Below are 17961 nucleotides of genomic sequence, written 5' to 3' on the forward strand. Positions count from 1 at the left end.
AGGCTGTGTCTTAGAGATTGCAGACTGTCATTTCATGCTGGAGGGTTTGGGCAGAAATTGTTTTCTTGCCTCAAATCCTAAGTTTAAAATGTAGCATCTGTTTGTTTTCCTTGACTGTAATTATTTAGGGGTCTTGGAATTCAGGAACAGTTGGCTGTTACAGCCTGACAGAAACATAATTTTCTTTTTCCTTTTCTGTCCTGCTTTCAGATGCTTTACATGCCTACTTTGGGATCTGTGGCTTGTCGCTAATGGGAGAAACTGGTATTTGCAAAGTTCATCCTGCCCTGAATGTAAGCACAAGAACCTCAGAGCGCCTTCACCACCTCCATCAAATTTGGAAAACAAGGACTCTAAACAGTGTTCAGATGACACACGTGTCTCTACATGACTGATTTAGACTTGAATTTAGTTCTGGTAGCATAATTGTAGCCCAAGGTTAAAAGCCATGTATAACCAATGTGCTCTTTTAAGTGCTGGAGTCATACAATCAGATCTGTGTTGCTGGCATCACTTTGATAGGGAATTGCCTTCAGCCAGTTATTCTGCATTGGGGAAAAAGAAAATATTTTGGTTATGTAGAAGTTTGTCACCACAGACTGTAAATGGCTCTTCAAATGGCTTTACTTCTGAGAAATCCCTTGAGGCAATTAAACGTCATTTTTATTTTATTTTTTTAAATTTCTGCGTACAGTGTCAAAATATATAATGGGAAAGTATTTTCAAAATTTGTTTACATATCATACAGTATAGCACAGGACATTGGAGTTCTTTATGACCTTAATGTTTGACACATTTTTGGGTAGAGAATCTCCCATATTATGTCTCAGTTAAAAATTACCTTTTGTTGTCTACTTCCAGATTCCATAAACTTTGTTTAAAAAAAAATAAATAAAATTATTTTATTCAATATACTGTACTGTTAAAGTTGTGTGGCCTTACTAAATGGATTTCCTAATTCTACTTAGTAGCTTCTACACCAGTGTAGTGGATCATTAGCAAGACAGTGTTTTGATCAGAAATATTCTCTTCATGGGTTATTAATGAGAGTGCAGAGTATTGATGTATGGCATCGAGATATTCAGCACAATGTTTTGAAAGAGTAGCTATGTGCTAAAGTAGCATCAGAACCTGTTTCTGAAGCTAAGCCTTTGCAGTACATCAACATTGTACAACTGCACTTTGGTTTTTCAGATATTTTTCCCATTTAGTGTGAAATAATTTTAAGTTTCTTAATCATTCTGTGTAATGAATGGAACATTGGGCCTTTAAAATAAGTGGTAGTGGTTTCCTGTCAGAGAGATACAATGAACGTTCTCAGCTTATTTAGTAGGGCCCTACTCTGAATGCTTGAAATGCTGCTCAGAATCAAAGCAAATAATTTTGCAGCTGTTGTTTTTGTGGCAGATTAGATTGTGCATCTAAGGCATACAGTAGGTAGCAGGATATATTTCTACCTGCGCATCATTAAGGTATGTTCTTTTTTCTAATGGACTTCCAAATACCAGTCACCAAAGATCTCTCACGCCAGATCAAGCGCACCACTTGCCACTGCTGAGCCCGCAGGAGATACTACAGACCCTTTCAGTCAGCAAAAAGAGCTGAAGGAATGACTGTGGTTCTGATCTTGCAATACAGTGGAAGTAAAAAGGGTGAAGTTATTATCCCCATACCACACATGTCAGAGATTCAATGTGCAGCTTCAGGCTACCAGAACAGTCCCAGAAATTGTTTTTTCTAAAAGCAGAAGAATTTCTATAGCAGCATTGGAATGTCACCAAGCATGCAGAGAAGGAGCATGGGGCAGCACTTGGAAGAAAGACACTTGCTCTGAGCTAGAGATGTCCCAAATCCCAGACTCTTTCCCTGCAGGAAGAGAGGCTACGCAGGTGGAAGTACTGTAAGAGCAGGAAGTCTGGAGTGGTGAAAGCGAGAGGACTGTAAAGCTAGTACTGGGGAGAGGAAGTGAGGTGCTTGAGTAGGACTGGTGCAGAGTAAGAAAATAATATTAGGATTGGGAGTTATGGAGGGTGAAGACAAGAGAAAAATAGGGAAGGGAATACAGAGGAAGAATGGGACAAAGTACAGGAAAGGACTAGGGTATGTGCATAGCATAGAGGGGACAAGAGCAAGGGGGAGGTCCTGGCTCAAGAAGCATGAGAGAATGAAACCAAAAGGATCAAGTTTGGAAATTGCTTTTATTCCCCCCATCCTGAGGAAATGACCTGAAATCTAGCTGCAAATAAAAAGAAGTGGTAGAATTCCCTGAAAGAGAGGACCCGTCAGGCTGGGGGTTGCACCCTGAACATCTGGGCACTACAGCAGTTCTTTTGGGAGTCCACACCTGGAGGAGCTCAACAGGACATCTGTCAGTAACGGTGGAGGAAGCTTCCGTGAATATGAGACTCCCAGGCCATGGAAACGAGGTCTACCTAGTGGAGAATCAATCAAAAAAACAGTTTGGGGTAAAAATGGCTCAAAATAGCATAGTGTATGCTTGTCCTTGACATAGAACGGTGGGCACAAGTTGACCCATGGTAGAGTGGGGGGTAGTTTTGGAACATGGTGGAGTTACAGTGAAGATGAGATGCAAGTGGAGCTATCTTTCCCTACCCAAGGCCTCTCTACCCTGCTGGAGAACTGTCTTACCAGGCTTTTAGCATTTAGTATATCCCCAGCTAGAGGAAGTAGCCGTGAATTTCAGAAGAGGTACGTTCTGCTCAAAGCAAGCTGGTCAAAGTCACTGCTGGAAAACAGCCAAATAACATACTTTCTTACCTGCCTTTCTGAGGAATGATGTATTTGATTATCTTAAGGCAAATACCTGGTTCGTTGCATAATCCAAAACCATGGCTCCTGTGTTTCCCCATCTATGAGCAGGATCTCATCTGTAAGTGATACCAGGGTAAAGGAGCAGAAGCCATAGGACAGCAGTGAAAAATCACACTCTGCGAAAAATCAGTTACTCCCTTATGGCAAATGATTTAAGTGTTTTACTTAGAAAAGCAGCTAATATTTTTTGCTTTTTCTTTAACTGTAAACTGCCTTGGCTTGTTAAGCCAGATCTTCCATTTCACGTCCCTTGACCCCCATTTCTTCTCCAACTTTTTCTTTTCAGCTAATAACTTAACAGCATCTTTTCAGTTTGAATGTTGACAGCACACTTACCCTCTTCTAAAGGCTGCAGAAGGCATATTTGTTTCCAGTTAACTCCTATAGTTTGTTCTGAAGTCAGCAAACTGCTTATGCCTTCACCCCTCATTGAGAATCTAATTACTTTGATTGATTTGAGATCTTTAATCTTTTTTAAGTTGACCAAAATTTGTCTTTGTGCTAATAACCATCTCTGCACGCATGATGAGTATGACCATTAACTGTTCCTGTGCAGCAGCCATTTAGATTCTGACTTACTATGTGGTTAATGCTGGCCTGCATTGCCTCTCCCACTTTTGTGGTTATCATGTCTTCTGACTAGCAAAATGATAAATGATAAATTGATAGATAAACGTTTCACAGATAAAAGCAGAAGTGGAGTCTAGAAGCTAAAATACCTTTAAAAACTATGATGTTCAAATCCAGCTAAAACTTAAATGTAATCTGTAAAGTTTAAATGTAGCTACGAAAAGCAAACCATGAAATTACTGTCCACCTGTAATAATTTTGTGTTAACCACAGCTTTACATGACAGAGCTTGAGCCCTCAATAAGGAATTAACAGATGAAATAGCTTTATTGTGTACTTGAGGATGTAAAATGTCTTGGCTACAAGGGCTTGCACTGTGGAGAACAGCCACCATTGCAGCCTTTTGATATTTCAGCAGTAGTGTCATACAACAGCCCTGCTCCCTAATTCTTCCTCCTTGTTAAGATTGCATTTATAAAATTAATACCTTATTTAATCTTCAGCAGCACTTGAAACTTGCTGGTGTTGGCTCCAGCTGACAAATGTATGCTGGCTGGGTGCCCCCATCTTATCTGAAAGGCTTACAAACCATGGCTCTCGTTCTGCTTCCTGTTCCAGAAAAGCAGCTTTGAACTGGCTTCTTTAGACTAACGAAGTTAAATGCATCCTTTCAATAGGATGTGAGGATTGAGGTTTCAAACATCATCATTAAGGCTTTCACAGCAGCTTTAATCTCTGGATTTGTTCATAGCTACTGGCAGATGTGACAACACAATTTTGGAAGGCTGTTGCTAAATATGTTTGTATTTGGATATGGACTCTTCATCTTGAGAAATTTTGTTCTAGATGTGACAGTCATCAGCTGCAATAGACCAGACTAACAAGTAAATTGGATGTTGGAGAAACATCTAAATATTATGTATTTTGAAACACATAATAAAGGTCTGCCTTGCCTCATGAGCTAATTCCCCGTAACAAATTAAAAGACAACCTAAGAGGAGCAAAAGAAGCTATGTCAAATAAACTGTTCTCAGTGCCAGCCACTATCAAAAATGAAATATCCCTTAGAAACAGTAGTGTTCCCAGAAAAATACATTTTGTCTTTGCAACGAGTCCTTAGCTATTCTGTTTGGGATTACCTTGTGTGGAGGGGAAGAAGCAAGGATTTACGAAGTCAAAGTGCTTCTGTGGGGAGCTCGTCTCCTCGCATTTTGGAGGAACTGGTGTTGGTGCCTCTGCTGAGGTAGAAGACATGCTGTCAGGACATGAGAAGGAAGGAGACTCTCAGGCAAGCAGATGCTATTGCTGCAACTAAAATATGAAGCATCTCTGAAATTCATCACTTGAATGAAAATCTTGGTCTATTTAGGTTGGTGTTAGATCCTGTGGTTGTTAGAAAATTTCTTGCTTTGCTGTTGCAAGTAGGTGCCATCTGATCAGTTCTCCTGACTTTAGACAAGTGTTGGATGACTCAGAGGAGGGTATCATTATCTCTGTACTAAATAATTTTTAAATCACTCGATTGATTGGTTACGCTATGTCCTAGAATTATACTTTCAGCCCACCATGTTAAAGCTTTTGTCTTCCTGGTCTTTATTTGCTTGATTAGCTTCCCAATTTAATAAAAATCAAGGAGCTGTTGCTTTGGGAAGCAGACAAAACTCTTATTTTAAGCTGTAGCTCTTGCATTTTTGCAAGTCAGTCTCATGTTCTTGGTGAAGAACTGCCCACAGAGCATATTCTCAGGGCACAGAAAATGAAAACCTCCAAGCTGAACCCACTGAAGGCAGCAAAATCCCATACTACTGCTTTGCTTTTGAGACACCGGTAAAAAGCCTTGTTTGATAACTGCAGTGTAAGAACATCCTTTAAAATGTACCTCTGTAAGTACAGACTCTACTTGCAGACAGGGCTGGTCAAAAGTGGTGATTACCACTGGAGAATGAACAGGATCCTGAGGAATGAACAAGTTCTGTCTCAAATAAAAAGGGGAAGCTCATCAAGGAAAAGAAAATCTGCGTGGAGACAATGATTTGCAACTTCTCTTTTTGAGAATTTCAAAATGTGCATGGGAGAGAAAATGTCTGTGGTAAGGAGAGAGCTTTCAGCTTGCCAAATAGGGTTGTTTATGTTAAATTCACAAATAAAAGGAGGAAGATATGCATATGGAAGCCTGTGTTTTGACAGTTTTAGTTGTGTATGTGTGTGAAGGTGGCCTCCACGTTAACCTGTAACAGTGAGGATAAGCAGGCTCTTGCACAAGGACCTGAGGCTTCCCTGTGCATTGGTTAAAACCGCATTGCATTCTAGCAGTCTGGAGTTGAAATGCTCCTGTGAGATAGCCAGGAGGTCTTAAGGAAGCTATTTTTGCAGGAGCCATCACTAGGTTTTCATCCAGACCTCCCTCCCTGTGTCCTCTTTGCTACGTGCACTACAGAGGCTCTGCCTCACCCTGGGAGGGAAGGATCCCACCTTGCCATTTTATGGAGAATCCACTAAAAAACAATTTGACATGAAAATTTCAGAATAGAAGTCAATGCACAGCTTTTTATTTTTCTTCACCAGTCCTAAGTGCTTGTGGGGAGAAGAGTGGTGCTTATGCTGCCTAGAAAGCTAAATATGCTGGAATCCTATTGAAATTGCATGCTACTTTGGGGTAATTTAAAGGTTTTTCCAAGCTCAGTGCTATATTTATTTGGTGTTATACTATCCAAGGAGCCTTCATTTAGCAATTTTATTTAAATTATAACCACATCTTAAAAAATAGGCCCATTTTCTAAAATTACATTTTAAGCTTGGACCCAACCTTTGTATTGCTTATTATACCATTAAAATCCCCTTAAATTTCAAACTCACTGTGGAGAAGCATTGTGCTGAAAGGCACCTATATAAAACTGCTGCCCGGGGAGACTGTGGAGCTTTCAGCAGTGGTGTTCTTTCAGATCAGGTTAGGCTAGCAACTCGGGAATGACGTAGGGACAGCTTATCCTGCCTTGGGGTGGTTTGGTGGCTCACTGATCTCTTAAGGACCCTGCTGGCCTGTTTTCTACAGTTCTTTAATCCTACCTCAACATCAGTTTGGGCTTTTTGTTGTTGTTGTTGTTTTGCCTCAGCCTGTAAATTCTTTATATTGAGGACTGTTTTCACTGGTTGGACTGTTTAACATTGGCCTGAACTGCAAGGCATGTAGATGGGAACTGGGGGTTGCTTCTATAAATAGTGCAAAGACACTTAAGAACGAATCAGAAGTCTTAGAAGGACTGGGCACACTTGCACTCCTGTCTGTATTTTCATATTGTACAGATCAGTTGTCCCCAGGCTGTGCGGGCTGCCCAGCATCTTTCTGAAATAGCCTCTCAAATATGCCGCTCCCTGCTGAGGCCAAGGACAGGGTTCTGCTGGAGCTGTGTCTGGATGAGGCTTTCCAATGCAATCACAGGGCTTTTCTATATATATATGTATATAATTCTATATATAACTCTCTGTATATGGCCAGAAAGAATGCATGCCCTCACTTGCTTCCCAGTTGCTATAGATAAGTTCCTCAGCAGCCCATGGAAACTGCTACAACTACCAAAGTTTCCTGATGGCTCTGTGCCTTAACATTTGTTTTCAGTGTAAATAAATTCCAGCTTCAAACACCTTCCTTCTGCGGACTCGGGAGCTACTGGTAGCAGCAAATGCTGTGATGGTAGATATCTAAAGAAAAGGTGTAAACCTTACTAGTGAGGTGAGCTTCTCTGGCCATAGGCCATGTGGTGTTCCCCTCCCCTCTGCTGCCACAGGCTTCCCATGGTTATTATTAACCCCAATTATGAGGGAACCACAGCAGCCGATGTTGCACCCTGTTTGCCCGAGATGGACACCCTTCCCCAGCAAGGGGTATTCAGGGATCTCAGATGAGGGGAACAGCAGCTAGCAGTGGGAAAGCTGCCTCTACCCATCGCAGTAACCCCTGCTGGCACGCTCTGGGGCTCGGTGACCCAGGAGCTCAGCGTCCACGCAGGCACCAGAGCCTGCTCCGTGCTTGCAGAAGCCTGTGCATTGTGGGAGCTGGGCTCTTAGACATTTCTCCTCCTGTTTCTGGGTGACCCTAGTTCTGCATCTCTGATAACCTAGCTGTAAGCCGTCTGGACTATCGCAGGCTTTCTTTTACCTCTCATGACTTCAAGTCATGGTCAAAAAGCCCCAGCGCAGGGTAGTTTCAGGGTTCCCTATGCAAAGCAAAGGAAAGCAGTCTACTTTTGGCTGCAGCAGAAGCCTGAACAAGCACACAGACTGGTATCTGAGATGCATGAAGTGTATGGTCTCCAGGGAGGGCTGTTTTTTGCGCCAAAGACTCTGCAAGCTATGAAGGGCAACAGTTCCCACGAGCTCCCTTCTAAAAAAGGAAACTAAATTCTGCAGCAGCTGTTGATCTGATAGCCAGTCTGGACTGGGTGCCCCTCTCATCCCCTTCCAGTTAGCCAGCCTCCTCCAGCTACCCATGGACTAGCTTTGCCACCAGAACAAGCTGAGCTTTGTGCTCCTTTTTGAGGCTAGCCAGATTTGGAGCAAACAGGAAGGTAAACGAAGAGTGATTTTTCCTCCTTTCAAAAATAAATGTTCTGATGTCAGTGACTCTGGTGAAGGTTTGTACACTACAAGCGTTGGCAAAGGAAGATTCAGACACTTCAGAGGTGCTTTGTCTTGGTGCAAAGAGCCCACTAAGAGGCTGAGACAGCTCTAGGCTAGACACTTCTGCCAATTTACTCATGTCAGTCAGGAGCCGATTATTCTTGATGACATTTTAATCATGGTAAAACATAAATAAAATCAAATGAGACCAAAATGTCCTTTTTGCAAACATAATTTATTTCACTCACCCCAGCTCTACCTGAAAAGAGTAGGCAAAAGGTAGGAAGGTAGAAAAAAAAGGAAAAAGGTAATAAATAACACAGTATTTCTAGCTAGTGGAAGAAGGGTTTGTCTTGACTTTAACTACTGTGAAGTCCTTGGTTGGCAGGTGGTTTGGGGAGAACTCTGGAAGGAGCTACCCTTGGCAGAGCAACATGCATTTGACTTTCCTCTCCTTCACAGCTGGGCGAAGTGAGCGTGACTCCGTGAAGTTCCTGAGTTACAGCTGAATCAGAGGGAAATCCATTCCACTCAGTTAGGTTGGTGCATCAAGGAGGCCTTTGCAAGCACGCCAGGGAGAATTGCTGAAGTTGTCAAGAGGCATGTAGAAGTCAAAGGAATAAAGAGAAAGTTACATTGAAAACCAGGGAGATTTCTGATTAGCGAAGCCTGGAAACTACAGAATGGTGTTTAAGTGCTTGTCTGCCAGTGTTAGGGCCAAGAGCCATATCATCAGGGGCTGTGCTTCTGCCTTTTACCTGTTCGATAGCTATCCTTCTGCAGCAACCAGGTCCCTGCAGCAAGATGTGTCCGACCTTGCTCTGCACTGTAGCGCGTGCAGGGCAGGGACAACGTCCCAAAGGGTTGCTGAGCGTTCATGGGACTGCTTTCTTGCAGTACACCAACAGCTGGCTATGCACACTGTGGCACTTTGCTTGCGCTGCATTGTGACACACGGGGGGGAACCAGCCGGAACCACGCTTTGGGCGGTTTGGCCCCAGACAGACCTCTCTCCCCCCTCCCCTGGCCAGCCTCAGCATCCATCCCACACCTGGGCCTGGGGGAGTTGTCCCAGGCCCTCTGGGCTCCTCACAGTGCAAACAGCTAGCAGGTGGAGTGCTGTATTTTGCCCTTGGCTTTTTGTTAATCCTACTAGGAACAACGTGCTTTGTTGTGACTTTAGATAACATTCCATGAGTGACATTTTTGGCCTTTTTTGTTCAGTACTATATATCCCTTTATATACATATGCCAACTTTGTTTATCCCGGTGGATCTCTAAGGGGTCACCAGCACCTTTGTCAGTCCTCAGAGTGGGGACAGAGATGCAAGAGTCCCCCTGGGCTGGGGGTTGCCTGCCCAGAGCTGCTGTGCTGCTGCTCTGGCTGACCGCGTTACAGTGCTATGGATGCTCCTCCAGCAGGGTGACATTTGTGTAAGTGCTCATCCCAGCTGGATATTTGTATTAAAACTGGGTTGTAGGATCGGATCAGGGGAACCGCAGACCACTGGAAGATGCACAAGTAAACAGAAATGATAATTCTGGTGTGGTGCACAGCAGGGAAGGATGGTAGTTGTCTGACTAATGAAGGTACAATAGGGTCTACACAGACATTGTGTCGAGCAAATTCAATCCGCAGTGAACTTAATCCACTTTCAATGGGGATTAAAGACTGTATTAACTGCCTGGTAAATACATACAAAGAATTTAGTTGAAGGAACAGAGGGCATACCATTTTGAAAAAGGAAAGTTAACTCAAACCCAATCCTGGTGTAGTTAAGCTTAAAGACAAGTGTAGGAGCCCAGCTGCTGCATTTAAACCTTGAACACATAAATTAAGCAAACTTTGTAGAGAGATGTAATACTTTTTAAAGGCCAGCTGAGTCTGAAGAGCTTTCAGGCCTATCCATTCTTCTTCAGAGCCTTCACTGTTATAGACCTGTCTCTTCTGTAACTTGAACGCATAAATCACTAAAGTATATATCACTGCAGTTGCATGCATATCTCAGTTGTATTTGTCTTTCCCTCATCTTTCCCTAATTTCCATGTCTCTGATTTCTTTGTTGGACAAATTCTTTCAAGTAAATTAATAGAATCAGTCTGCAATGTTTCACTCAATTAATATTTTAAAAAACTCTAGATACATGAAATTCTCTTTATATTGTCAAATTTGATGAACTGTATTTGTAGCATTAAATGGCCACTACATTACATATTCATAGTATGCATCATTACATACTTTGACTGATTCTTTATAAATATATAATAACATACTCAATATATTAAATATTAATAGTAGTCTACATAATTAACCCATATTTCTTAAATGAACTTGTTCCCAGGGGCATGTGATACTGTACCAGTGTCATCTGGGACAGTCTAAGAGGAAATCATATGGAAAGATATGTTTCTATATAGCACAGATGCAGTTTTCACTCTATACTTTCTTTTGTGTGTTGGTGCCTTATAGGTAGTGCATGGAGATGTTTATGGTACTTGGAGGAGGTGTTTAAGTGGAGAAAGGCAAAAAGCCTGGAGGTAGCTAGCTCTGGTGTCAGAGAGGTCTGAACGCAAGTCACATCTGCCCTTTGTGAATGAAGCTGAACAAAATGTCAGTGGATTTGAAATTCGCCTTTTACTATGTTTGTCTTTAGACACTAAGGAAGACTATAGACACTGAGGATGTAAAATCAAATTCTCTGACACAAAGTGAGGGCGTGAACAGACAGCTGCATCACAGAGGGAGATCCGGGGATTCCAGAGAATCACTGACTAAGTCTGAACCCAGAGTGGGATTTGTTACGAGGAGTGGCAGAGAGAAGGGGCAGGAGATAGGTGGCCTGCCCTAGGTATCTGTGGTGGAACCTCAGCTGAGGATGGAATCTATGCAAAAGGAGGCAGCTCACTGTCTGCGTGTTGGTTGCTTACTAAGAGACTCCAGCTTGTCTTCCTTCTTCCTCCCCAGAACACCACAGATGGGAATGGAAAAAATATAACATCCCACTTTCATGCCTAAAAGAACAACTGCAGATGGGTTTTGTTGCAGGGAGAGGTTTAGGTCTGCCTGCAGGTACTGTGAGCTTTGAAATACAGTTTGGTCACATCACGTTTATGCTGCTTGTAAAGGCTTTCTAATCATCAGAAGGGCTCATCTGTTTCATGGTAATTTTTTTCAGCTGGTGACAGTTCCCATCAACATCACTCCCTACGGAAGGAAGCTGTTTACATAAAATTCATAAACTATTTACACCAACTCTCTTTAGTATTGCTTGAATTGGATCTAGTCCTTTGAATGCTGCTATGCGAATAAATGCGGGTCACAATTCTTATCAGAGACGTGTGCTTGGATATGCATACGGGTTTTTCTGTGATTTCAAATGTTTGTTCAAATGTACAATTTAGCACTGAGGTAGGTCATATTGAATACTGGCATAGTTTTCCACTACCTATAACATCATCTTTCTTGCCATCTCTATTGCTCTGGCATTGAAATTGTCATAACATTTGAGTCCTGTGAGATGGAATTACATTATACAGATCCCTTTCCCTATGAATACCGTAAAATGGAAGCCCTCCCCCTCTCCTCAGTACTGAATTAATTTTATTGGTCCTTTCTATATTGCCACTTGTAACTGTTTCAAAACATCTTTAAATAGATTTCCTCATGTAATGATGGGCAACAATTTAAAGCATGGTGTACACATGTATGGTGGGGGAAGCCCCCTGGGCAAGATACTAGGCTGGTATAAAGGGTGTGTGCTTGAGTGAATTCACTCTATAATGAAACAAGAAAATATCTTTGACTCCTAGGAGAGTAGAAAGAAAATAGCATCAGGCTTCACTACTCAGATTTATTTCAGAAGCAGAAACTGAGCTAGAGGAGATCAAGCAGCAAATCTAGAGCTGTCACTACTGTCGGTGAAGAATCAACATATTTCACAGGTCAGGAAATATAAATTTTCTTTACAATTGAATTTCCATATCAATGTGCCAAGACAGAGCACTGTGTCACACGACATTTCAGGATTACAATACTGGGCCAGATTTTCCACTGGAATACATTTGTACAAATCAGTTCAGATCATCAGATAATCTGGCCTAGGATAATTGCTTGTTTGGAGACCTGCTTCAAGACTAAGTGGCATAAAGCAAATTGAATCATTCTACTATTTAATTTAATTTTTAATTTAATTTTAGTTATTTAATTTTAATATAATATGATGTGTTTTGAGATTGATGGAACAGGTGAGGAGTTCTTGGCTATTTCTGATATACAGCCTACCTTGCAAAGGTTTTGTAAAACACAGTGAATGATTACCAAGAGGGGTGAAAGTTCCTCGGCCACCAGCTGCAAGGCGAAGTGTTTCCATCTGTCTGCAGCCTTCCAAAGGCACATTCTGCTGTCATTCTGCAGCTACTCGAGATAAAGCCTGGCACAGACTTTCTTCCAGCCAAGGGAAGGTAAACTGGATCCCGCAGAATGGCTACAGGAATCGATATCTCTTGCAGAGAGTAGTCTTGAATTCCTAACTATTCTGGATCTATGGAGACAGTCCGTTTTAATGTTACTAAAGTCTCCACGAGGCTCTGTCAAGTCTTGCAGTGCTCTGCAGAAATACCCTTTTCTGCAGGGCTGATGGTGGAGAGGGCTGTCATACAAGGCTCATGGTCAGAGCTGTCATACAGGTAAGCCATTGCTGAAGCTGTAAAATCAATGCCACAGGGGGCTGCGACATCCTCCTGTTTACCCGTCACTGACAGCCACCCATACCTGGAGGAACATCAGTGGTAGTAAAGCTTACTCTGAAATAAAGCTGCTCCAAGAAAAGAGCACAAAAGAACCCTCTCTTTCTCCTCCTCCTCCTCCAGTATCCTTCTTGCCCTGGTTGACTTTATCATATGAGCTGTATTTACATCTCTTTACATATATAGCATGTTGTAATGAGAACCACAGTGCTTCCTTGCGAGCTGTGATTGTGTTGTAGATCAATTTAATAAAAATGAGAGATAAGAAGGTGAAAGAAGGAGAAACCTTCCCTTTCAATCCCAAGCCCCGGAATTCCACCCCAGACTGGTCAGAAACCCCATGTATAGCAGAAAGAAGCAAAACAAAACGCACTGGTGGAGCAAAAAATCATGAGACAGCAGCCGGAAACTCAGAGCACTTAATTCAAAGTAACAGTGTGATTCACGGCCAAAGAGCACAAGGCAAAAGTGCAACCACTTCAGAATAGACATATGGTGTGCATGCCATGGGAGACCGTTGTCTCCTATGGTTTGGGAGATTGGTGTTGTGGGTTGCTTAACATGAACATAACAAATCTGCAACAAGATTCAGGTGTAGACGTGCCTCAAGCTGAAAGGTTTTTAGTGTGGTAAACTGCTGCATAAGGAGCTGTTGTCTTCTGTATCGCAGAGCAGAAAGGGCTGTAAATTCCTCAGCTTTTCAAATGGCCTGTCATTACTGAACGGTAAGGTCAAAGGTATGTTTGTTGCTTGGCTCTAGCTATCATTTAGAGATTCACACTGATATTGTGGTATAATCTTCTTCCTTGACATGGGAGTGCCTCAGTTGCTTAGCTCAGGACTAAAGTGGAGTCCTCAAAATGATTACATGAGCAGCTTGGGAGATGTGAGACACTATTTTAGACAGTCCACTGTCCCAAGCTGAGCGAGCTCTGCTTTCTGACTGCAGTCAATGCTTACCAAAGAAATTACAATGGTGAAAATGTCCCACACAAGTGCCATTTACTGAGCTGGAGTAAGATCAGAGAAGTAAAATATCTCACGGCACGTTAAATTATGTATCAAGGACTTCTTAACTGTGTGGGTGATGACAGTTGATTGTCCCCTGAGCCTCTCTCCCCATTGTTTATTCCTAAGCTCCTTGCACAAAAGCAATACGTGGAACACTGAAGCATGCTGAAAGTGTGTCTATATCCCAATAACAAGCTATTTGGTTAATGAGTCATCTGATATATATAATTCTACGGTATCTAGTAACAGAAAAGTCTGGTAGCTGTTCCTGTGTCCCATTTCCTGAGAAAGAAAGGGTATATTGTTTCAGTGAGTAACCTGTAGAAAGAATCTGGGATAACATTACTACAGTATCAGTAAGCTTAGGAAATACAGCCTCCAAAGAGATACATTATACTGGTAAAAACATACCAAAGGGTGTTTCATAGCACATGGAGTGATGTGCTCCATGGGCTACCTGGTATCTAAAGTGTAAGAGTGGCTTGCCCCTTTCCACATTTTAGTTTGGGCGTGAGCAAGGGGGAGAGGAGATGAGAGTAGGGGACTAGCTACTTGTTAGCCCTTTTCTCTGAGTCTTGGGGCAGTGGGGACCTAAGGGTTTGGGGTTGATTCTAGGACCAGAGGAGGAAGAAATGAGCCAAATGCTGGCTAAAGCGACCTTTTGTGCCTCTGCCAGAAGCAGGCTACTGCAGCTGCTGGGAGTGAGCCAGGCAGCACGCAGCAGGAGTTGGAGGCATCGTTCCCCAGCTGTCCTGTGGGCCTTCTTGCCCACAGCACTCGGGTGGTTTTGCAGTGTCTCTCCCTGCAGCTGGCCCTCTTGCCAGCTGTGAGTCCTGCAGTGGGCCCTGCAGCTTGCCTGCCCCAAGCAGCAACTCGCCCATCCCCGAGTACTTAAGTTGCCAGGATCCGTTTTGCTGCCTCAGTTATATACAGGCATGTTGCCTCTATCTCACCTTGAGTGGCAGTATCAAGTTCTGGGATACAGCAAAATAGATGATAGACGTTTTCCTCCTGTTTGAGTTACCCTACAAATATGCTGTTAGCCAAGAGCAAACACAACCACGCAGTTCATCCTCACAATTATGTACATTGCAGCAGTAGATGCTATTCTTTATAGATGTGCTTAAACACTCTTTCATCTAAATAAAAGCTTGTCATTTAAGAAAAAGATGGTGCCTTTGGACAAATGCATTGTGCATACATCCCATTTTGAACTGTGCTTTCAAGTCCCTCTTTCTGAAAAGAGGCATGTCTACCTTGGTACTGCCTACTACAGCAGATCCAGCTGCAGGATCAGCCCCAAAGGTTTTTCAAAAGCACTTCTTGTGTGAGCCTTTAAATGCAACTCATGGCCATGTCATAGGATCCAGCAAAGACTGGGGGTATATTTACATCGTGATACTTAGATTTGACCAGAGCATGAGTCTGCAGCCTGCTATCTTTAACCTAGCGCAGGCAGCTGTGGCACCCCAGGAGGCAGCACGGTATCTGTGGGTATCCTGAGGTGTACTCCCATAGCCAGCCCACCCCGAAGCCCGTACTGCTGCGAGGTGGGGGGTTTCCAGCCTGCGGGCTGCGTGCCTCCACGGTCCCAGGGGCAGCCTCTGCGCGGTGAGCAAAGGCCAGAAAACACCCCAGCAGGAGCCGTCTCCAACAGCCGCTGCAGAGGCAGCGCCTCCCCTGGAAACCATTAAGAGCTTACCCAAGCTGCCCCGCCTGTCCCGTCCCACGGGGACCGGCCAAAGCCACATACATACATGCATTTATGTATTTATTTATTTGTATGTATGTACGTACGCAGACAGTGATGGCAGGGAGCACGTTACGCTAGGAGGCGGATCGGTTTAGGGACAGGTCCGCTGGCCGCGCCGCTGCGAGCGGAGCCGGGGAGGGCAGCGGGGGGGCCCGGCGCGGCGGGCGGAGGGAGCCGCGCACGGCGGGGCCGCGCCTCCGAGCCCGCCGCCCCTCATGAAATTTTCAGAGCGCGGCCGCCCCGGGCGCCCCGCCGCCCGCCCCGCGGCCACACGGCCGGCGGCTCCGCGCGGCGCCGCCGCCGCTCCCGCCCGCCATGTCCGCGGCAGCCGACGGGAGCCGCTTCGGCTACATCATGGACCTGCTGGAGCGAGGCAAGGTGGGGCCGCCGCCGCCGCCGCCCCCCACGCGCCACGCCGCCCCCTGGCGGCCGGGCCGGGCCGGGCCGGGCCGGGGCCGGAGGGGTCCCAGGCCGGGGGGCCGGGCCGGGCTGTGCGGGGTCCCCGGGCCGGGCGGGCTCCTTCCCGGCGAGCGGCGGCGCGTGCCGCGGGCCTGAGCTGGGCGCCCCACGCCCGGCCGGTGCGCGGGCCAACGGCCGCAGGTGCGCGCGGCGCGCGGCGGGGCCGGGCGTCCGTTAGCGGCACGCGGCCATGGCGGCCCTCGGCCGTTGGGCTGGCCGCGCGGCGGCCGGGAGCGCCAGGGCTCTGGGTTGTCGCTGAAGACAGCTGAAAAGCGGCGCTCCGAGCCGCGAGGCTGGCGGCGGGGATACGGGTGCCGTCCCGGAGCGAGCAGGGGAGCGGGGGGAGTCCGGGGTTTGTCGCCCGTGCGCCCCTTCGGCGGGAGTGGCGCCAAGGCCAGCGGCGTCTTGCGAGGGGCACGGGGCTGCCCGGGATGTGTCTGGAAGAAAGGGTCGCTCGTTACAGCAGGGAACGGCGCCTCCCGCCCGCTATTTTTAACTGTTTCAAATTCCCTCTGTCTTTTTTTTTTGGCCAATTTAACTCATCTTTAAGATTGATGTGCTTGGAGGCTTGTGTAATGTTTGCGGCACGCTTCCGAGGCCGTCAGATGAAAAAGTAAAAAAAACCAAAACAACAAATGTGGAGTGTTACTCAGTCAGTCTGAAATGGTTAGACATCTGGCATTTTTGCAGCTTTCTATTCTGTAAATGACAGTTTGTCCTTCTGCTAGTTTGTGGATATGGTGTGCTAATGTAGGCAGTAGCCATGCCAATGTGTTACTTGGTGCTTTTTCTATTATCAGTAGTTGGTGTGGCTGCGGACAGTGCTGGAGTGAAAAGTGTCACCCACAGGAAATGATTCAGAGTTTGCAAGTATTTGGGGGGAAATAGTAGTGTGTGCATTTGTTAAAACAGGAAAAAAAATCCAACTGCTCATATATTGAGAGCTGCTGATACATGTCAGAAATGTGGAGCTTTTTCTCCCCCCACCGAAGACTTTGCTGTGATGGATTTTAAAAAAACTGAAATACATGGCATTTTTGAATTTAAAAATAAGTGCAGTGTATAAAGGGCTTATTTGGAAGACACTGTTTCTGTTCTGAAGGTAGAGTCATTTTAGGTCGTATCCAGAGACTGCGTTCAAATTGCAGTTCCAGTTCACCCACCATTGCTTCCCACTCCCTCTCCTAAATGGTCTGAATGAACATGTGGAGCAGGGAGAGAGACGTCTTTCCTGGGTGAGATTCTGCTTCTCCTTGCTGGGGAAGAGTCATGCCTGCAATTCGGATGGCCAAGTCTTGTTTCTGTCACAACCACTTTACACAATACACAGTCATAAAGGCTTCAGGCAAAGATCCCCTTTTGCCTGTGATTTCCCCTTAAACGGGGATGATACTTCTGTGCTGTCTCTCACAGTTAAACAGTTTGTGCTGGTAACTCGAATTAGACTTCCCTTCGCAAGAGCATATGCTTCAGCAGATAACTGAGTTAGCACTTTCGAGTGAAATATGCATATTTATTACAAACAGTGCTGTTCTTTATACACAGAGTATCACAGTTGCCAAGTCCCATCTCAAGAGACACTTGATGAACCTGAAGAAAATAGGAGCAGTAGCTGTGCTGTTCTTTTAGCAGACTGTTTTGTAGAGGTTGTCACTCTTATTTGAAACTCTTCAAGGGCCAGCTCTTGAGACCTCTCACTCTCCACTTTTCCTTTTGCATTTCTTTCCCTTCAGAGTGGGGTTTTAGGTTGCAGCCCCTTTGTAATTTATTGATGTTATCCACGAGCTTTGAGTTTAATTCACCACCTGCGGTTCTGCTTTCCCAGAGACAGGAGTAGACCTAGTCTACCCAGCCAAGACTACCCAACCATACCAGCAATGCCCACTGCAGGAGGAGCAGCTTGGACCAGCAGAAGAGTAATTCTGCTGGGATAATTAAGCTTCTTTCTCAGGTGACATAAACCATGCCAGCAA

The 17961-nt window shown here is 44.8% G+C and overlaps 2 protein-coding genes across 2 annotated transcripts in view; both read left to right on the top strand.

The window, feature by feature from the left end:
- The window catches only part of PGGT1B (protein geranylgeranyltransferase type I subunit beta), a 38473-nt gene extending 37563 nt beyond the window's left edge, over positions 1-910 (top strand). The window contains 2 exon segments of the mRNA XM_067315200.1: positions 211-342; positions 345-910. Of these exon segments, the coding sequence (XP_067171301.1) occupies positions 211-342; positions 345-391 (179 nt within the window). The 3' untranslated portion in view covers positions 392-910.
- A 14969-nt stretch (positions 911-15879) lies between these two features.
- The window catches only part of TRIM36 (tripartite motif containing 36), a 32551-nt gene continuing 30469 nt past the window's right edge, over positions 15880-17961 (top strand). The window contains exon 1 of the mRNA XM_067315844.1: positions 15880-15907. Coding sequence (XP_067171945.1) covers positions 15884-15907 — 24 coding nt within the window. The 5' untranslated portion in view covers positions 15880-15883. The remainder of the gene's footprint in view (positions 15908-17961) is intronic.

This window comes from Apteryx mantelli, chromosome Z (assembly GCF_036417845.1).
Source record: "Apteryx mantelli isolate bAptMan1 chromosome Z, bAptMan1.hap1, whole genome shotgun sequence".
NCBI classification, from domain to species: domain Eukaryota; kingdom Metazoa; phylum Chordata; class Aves; order Apterygiformes; family Apterygidae; genus Apteryx; species Apteryx mantelli.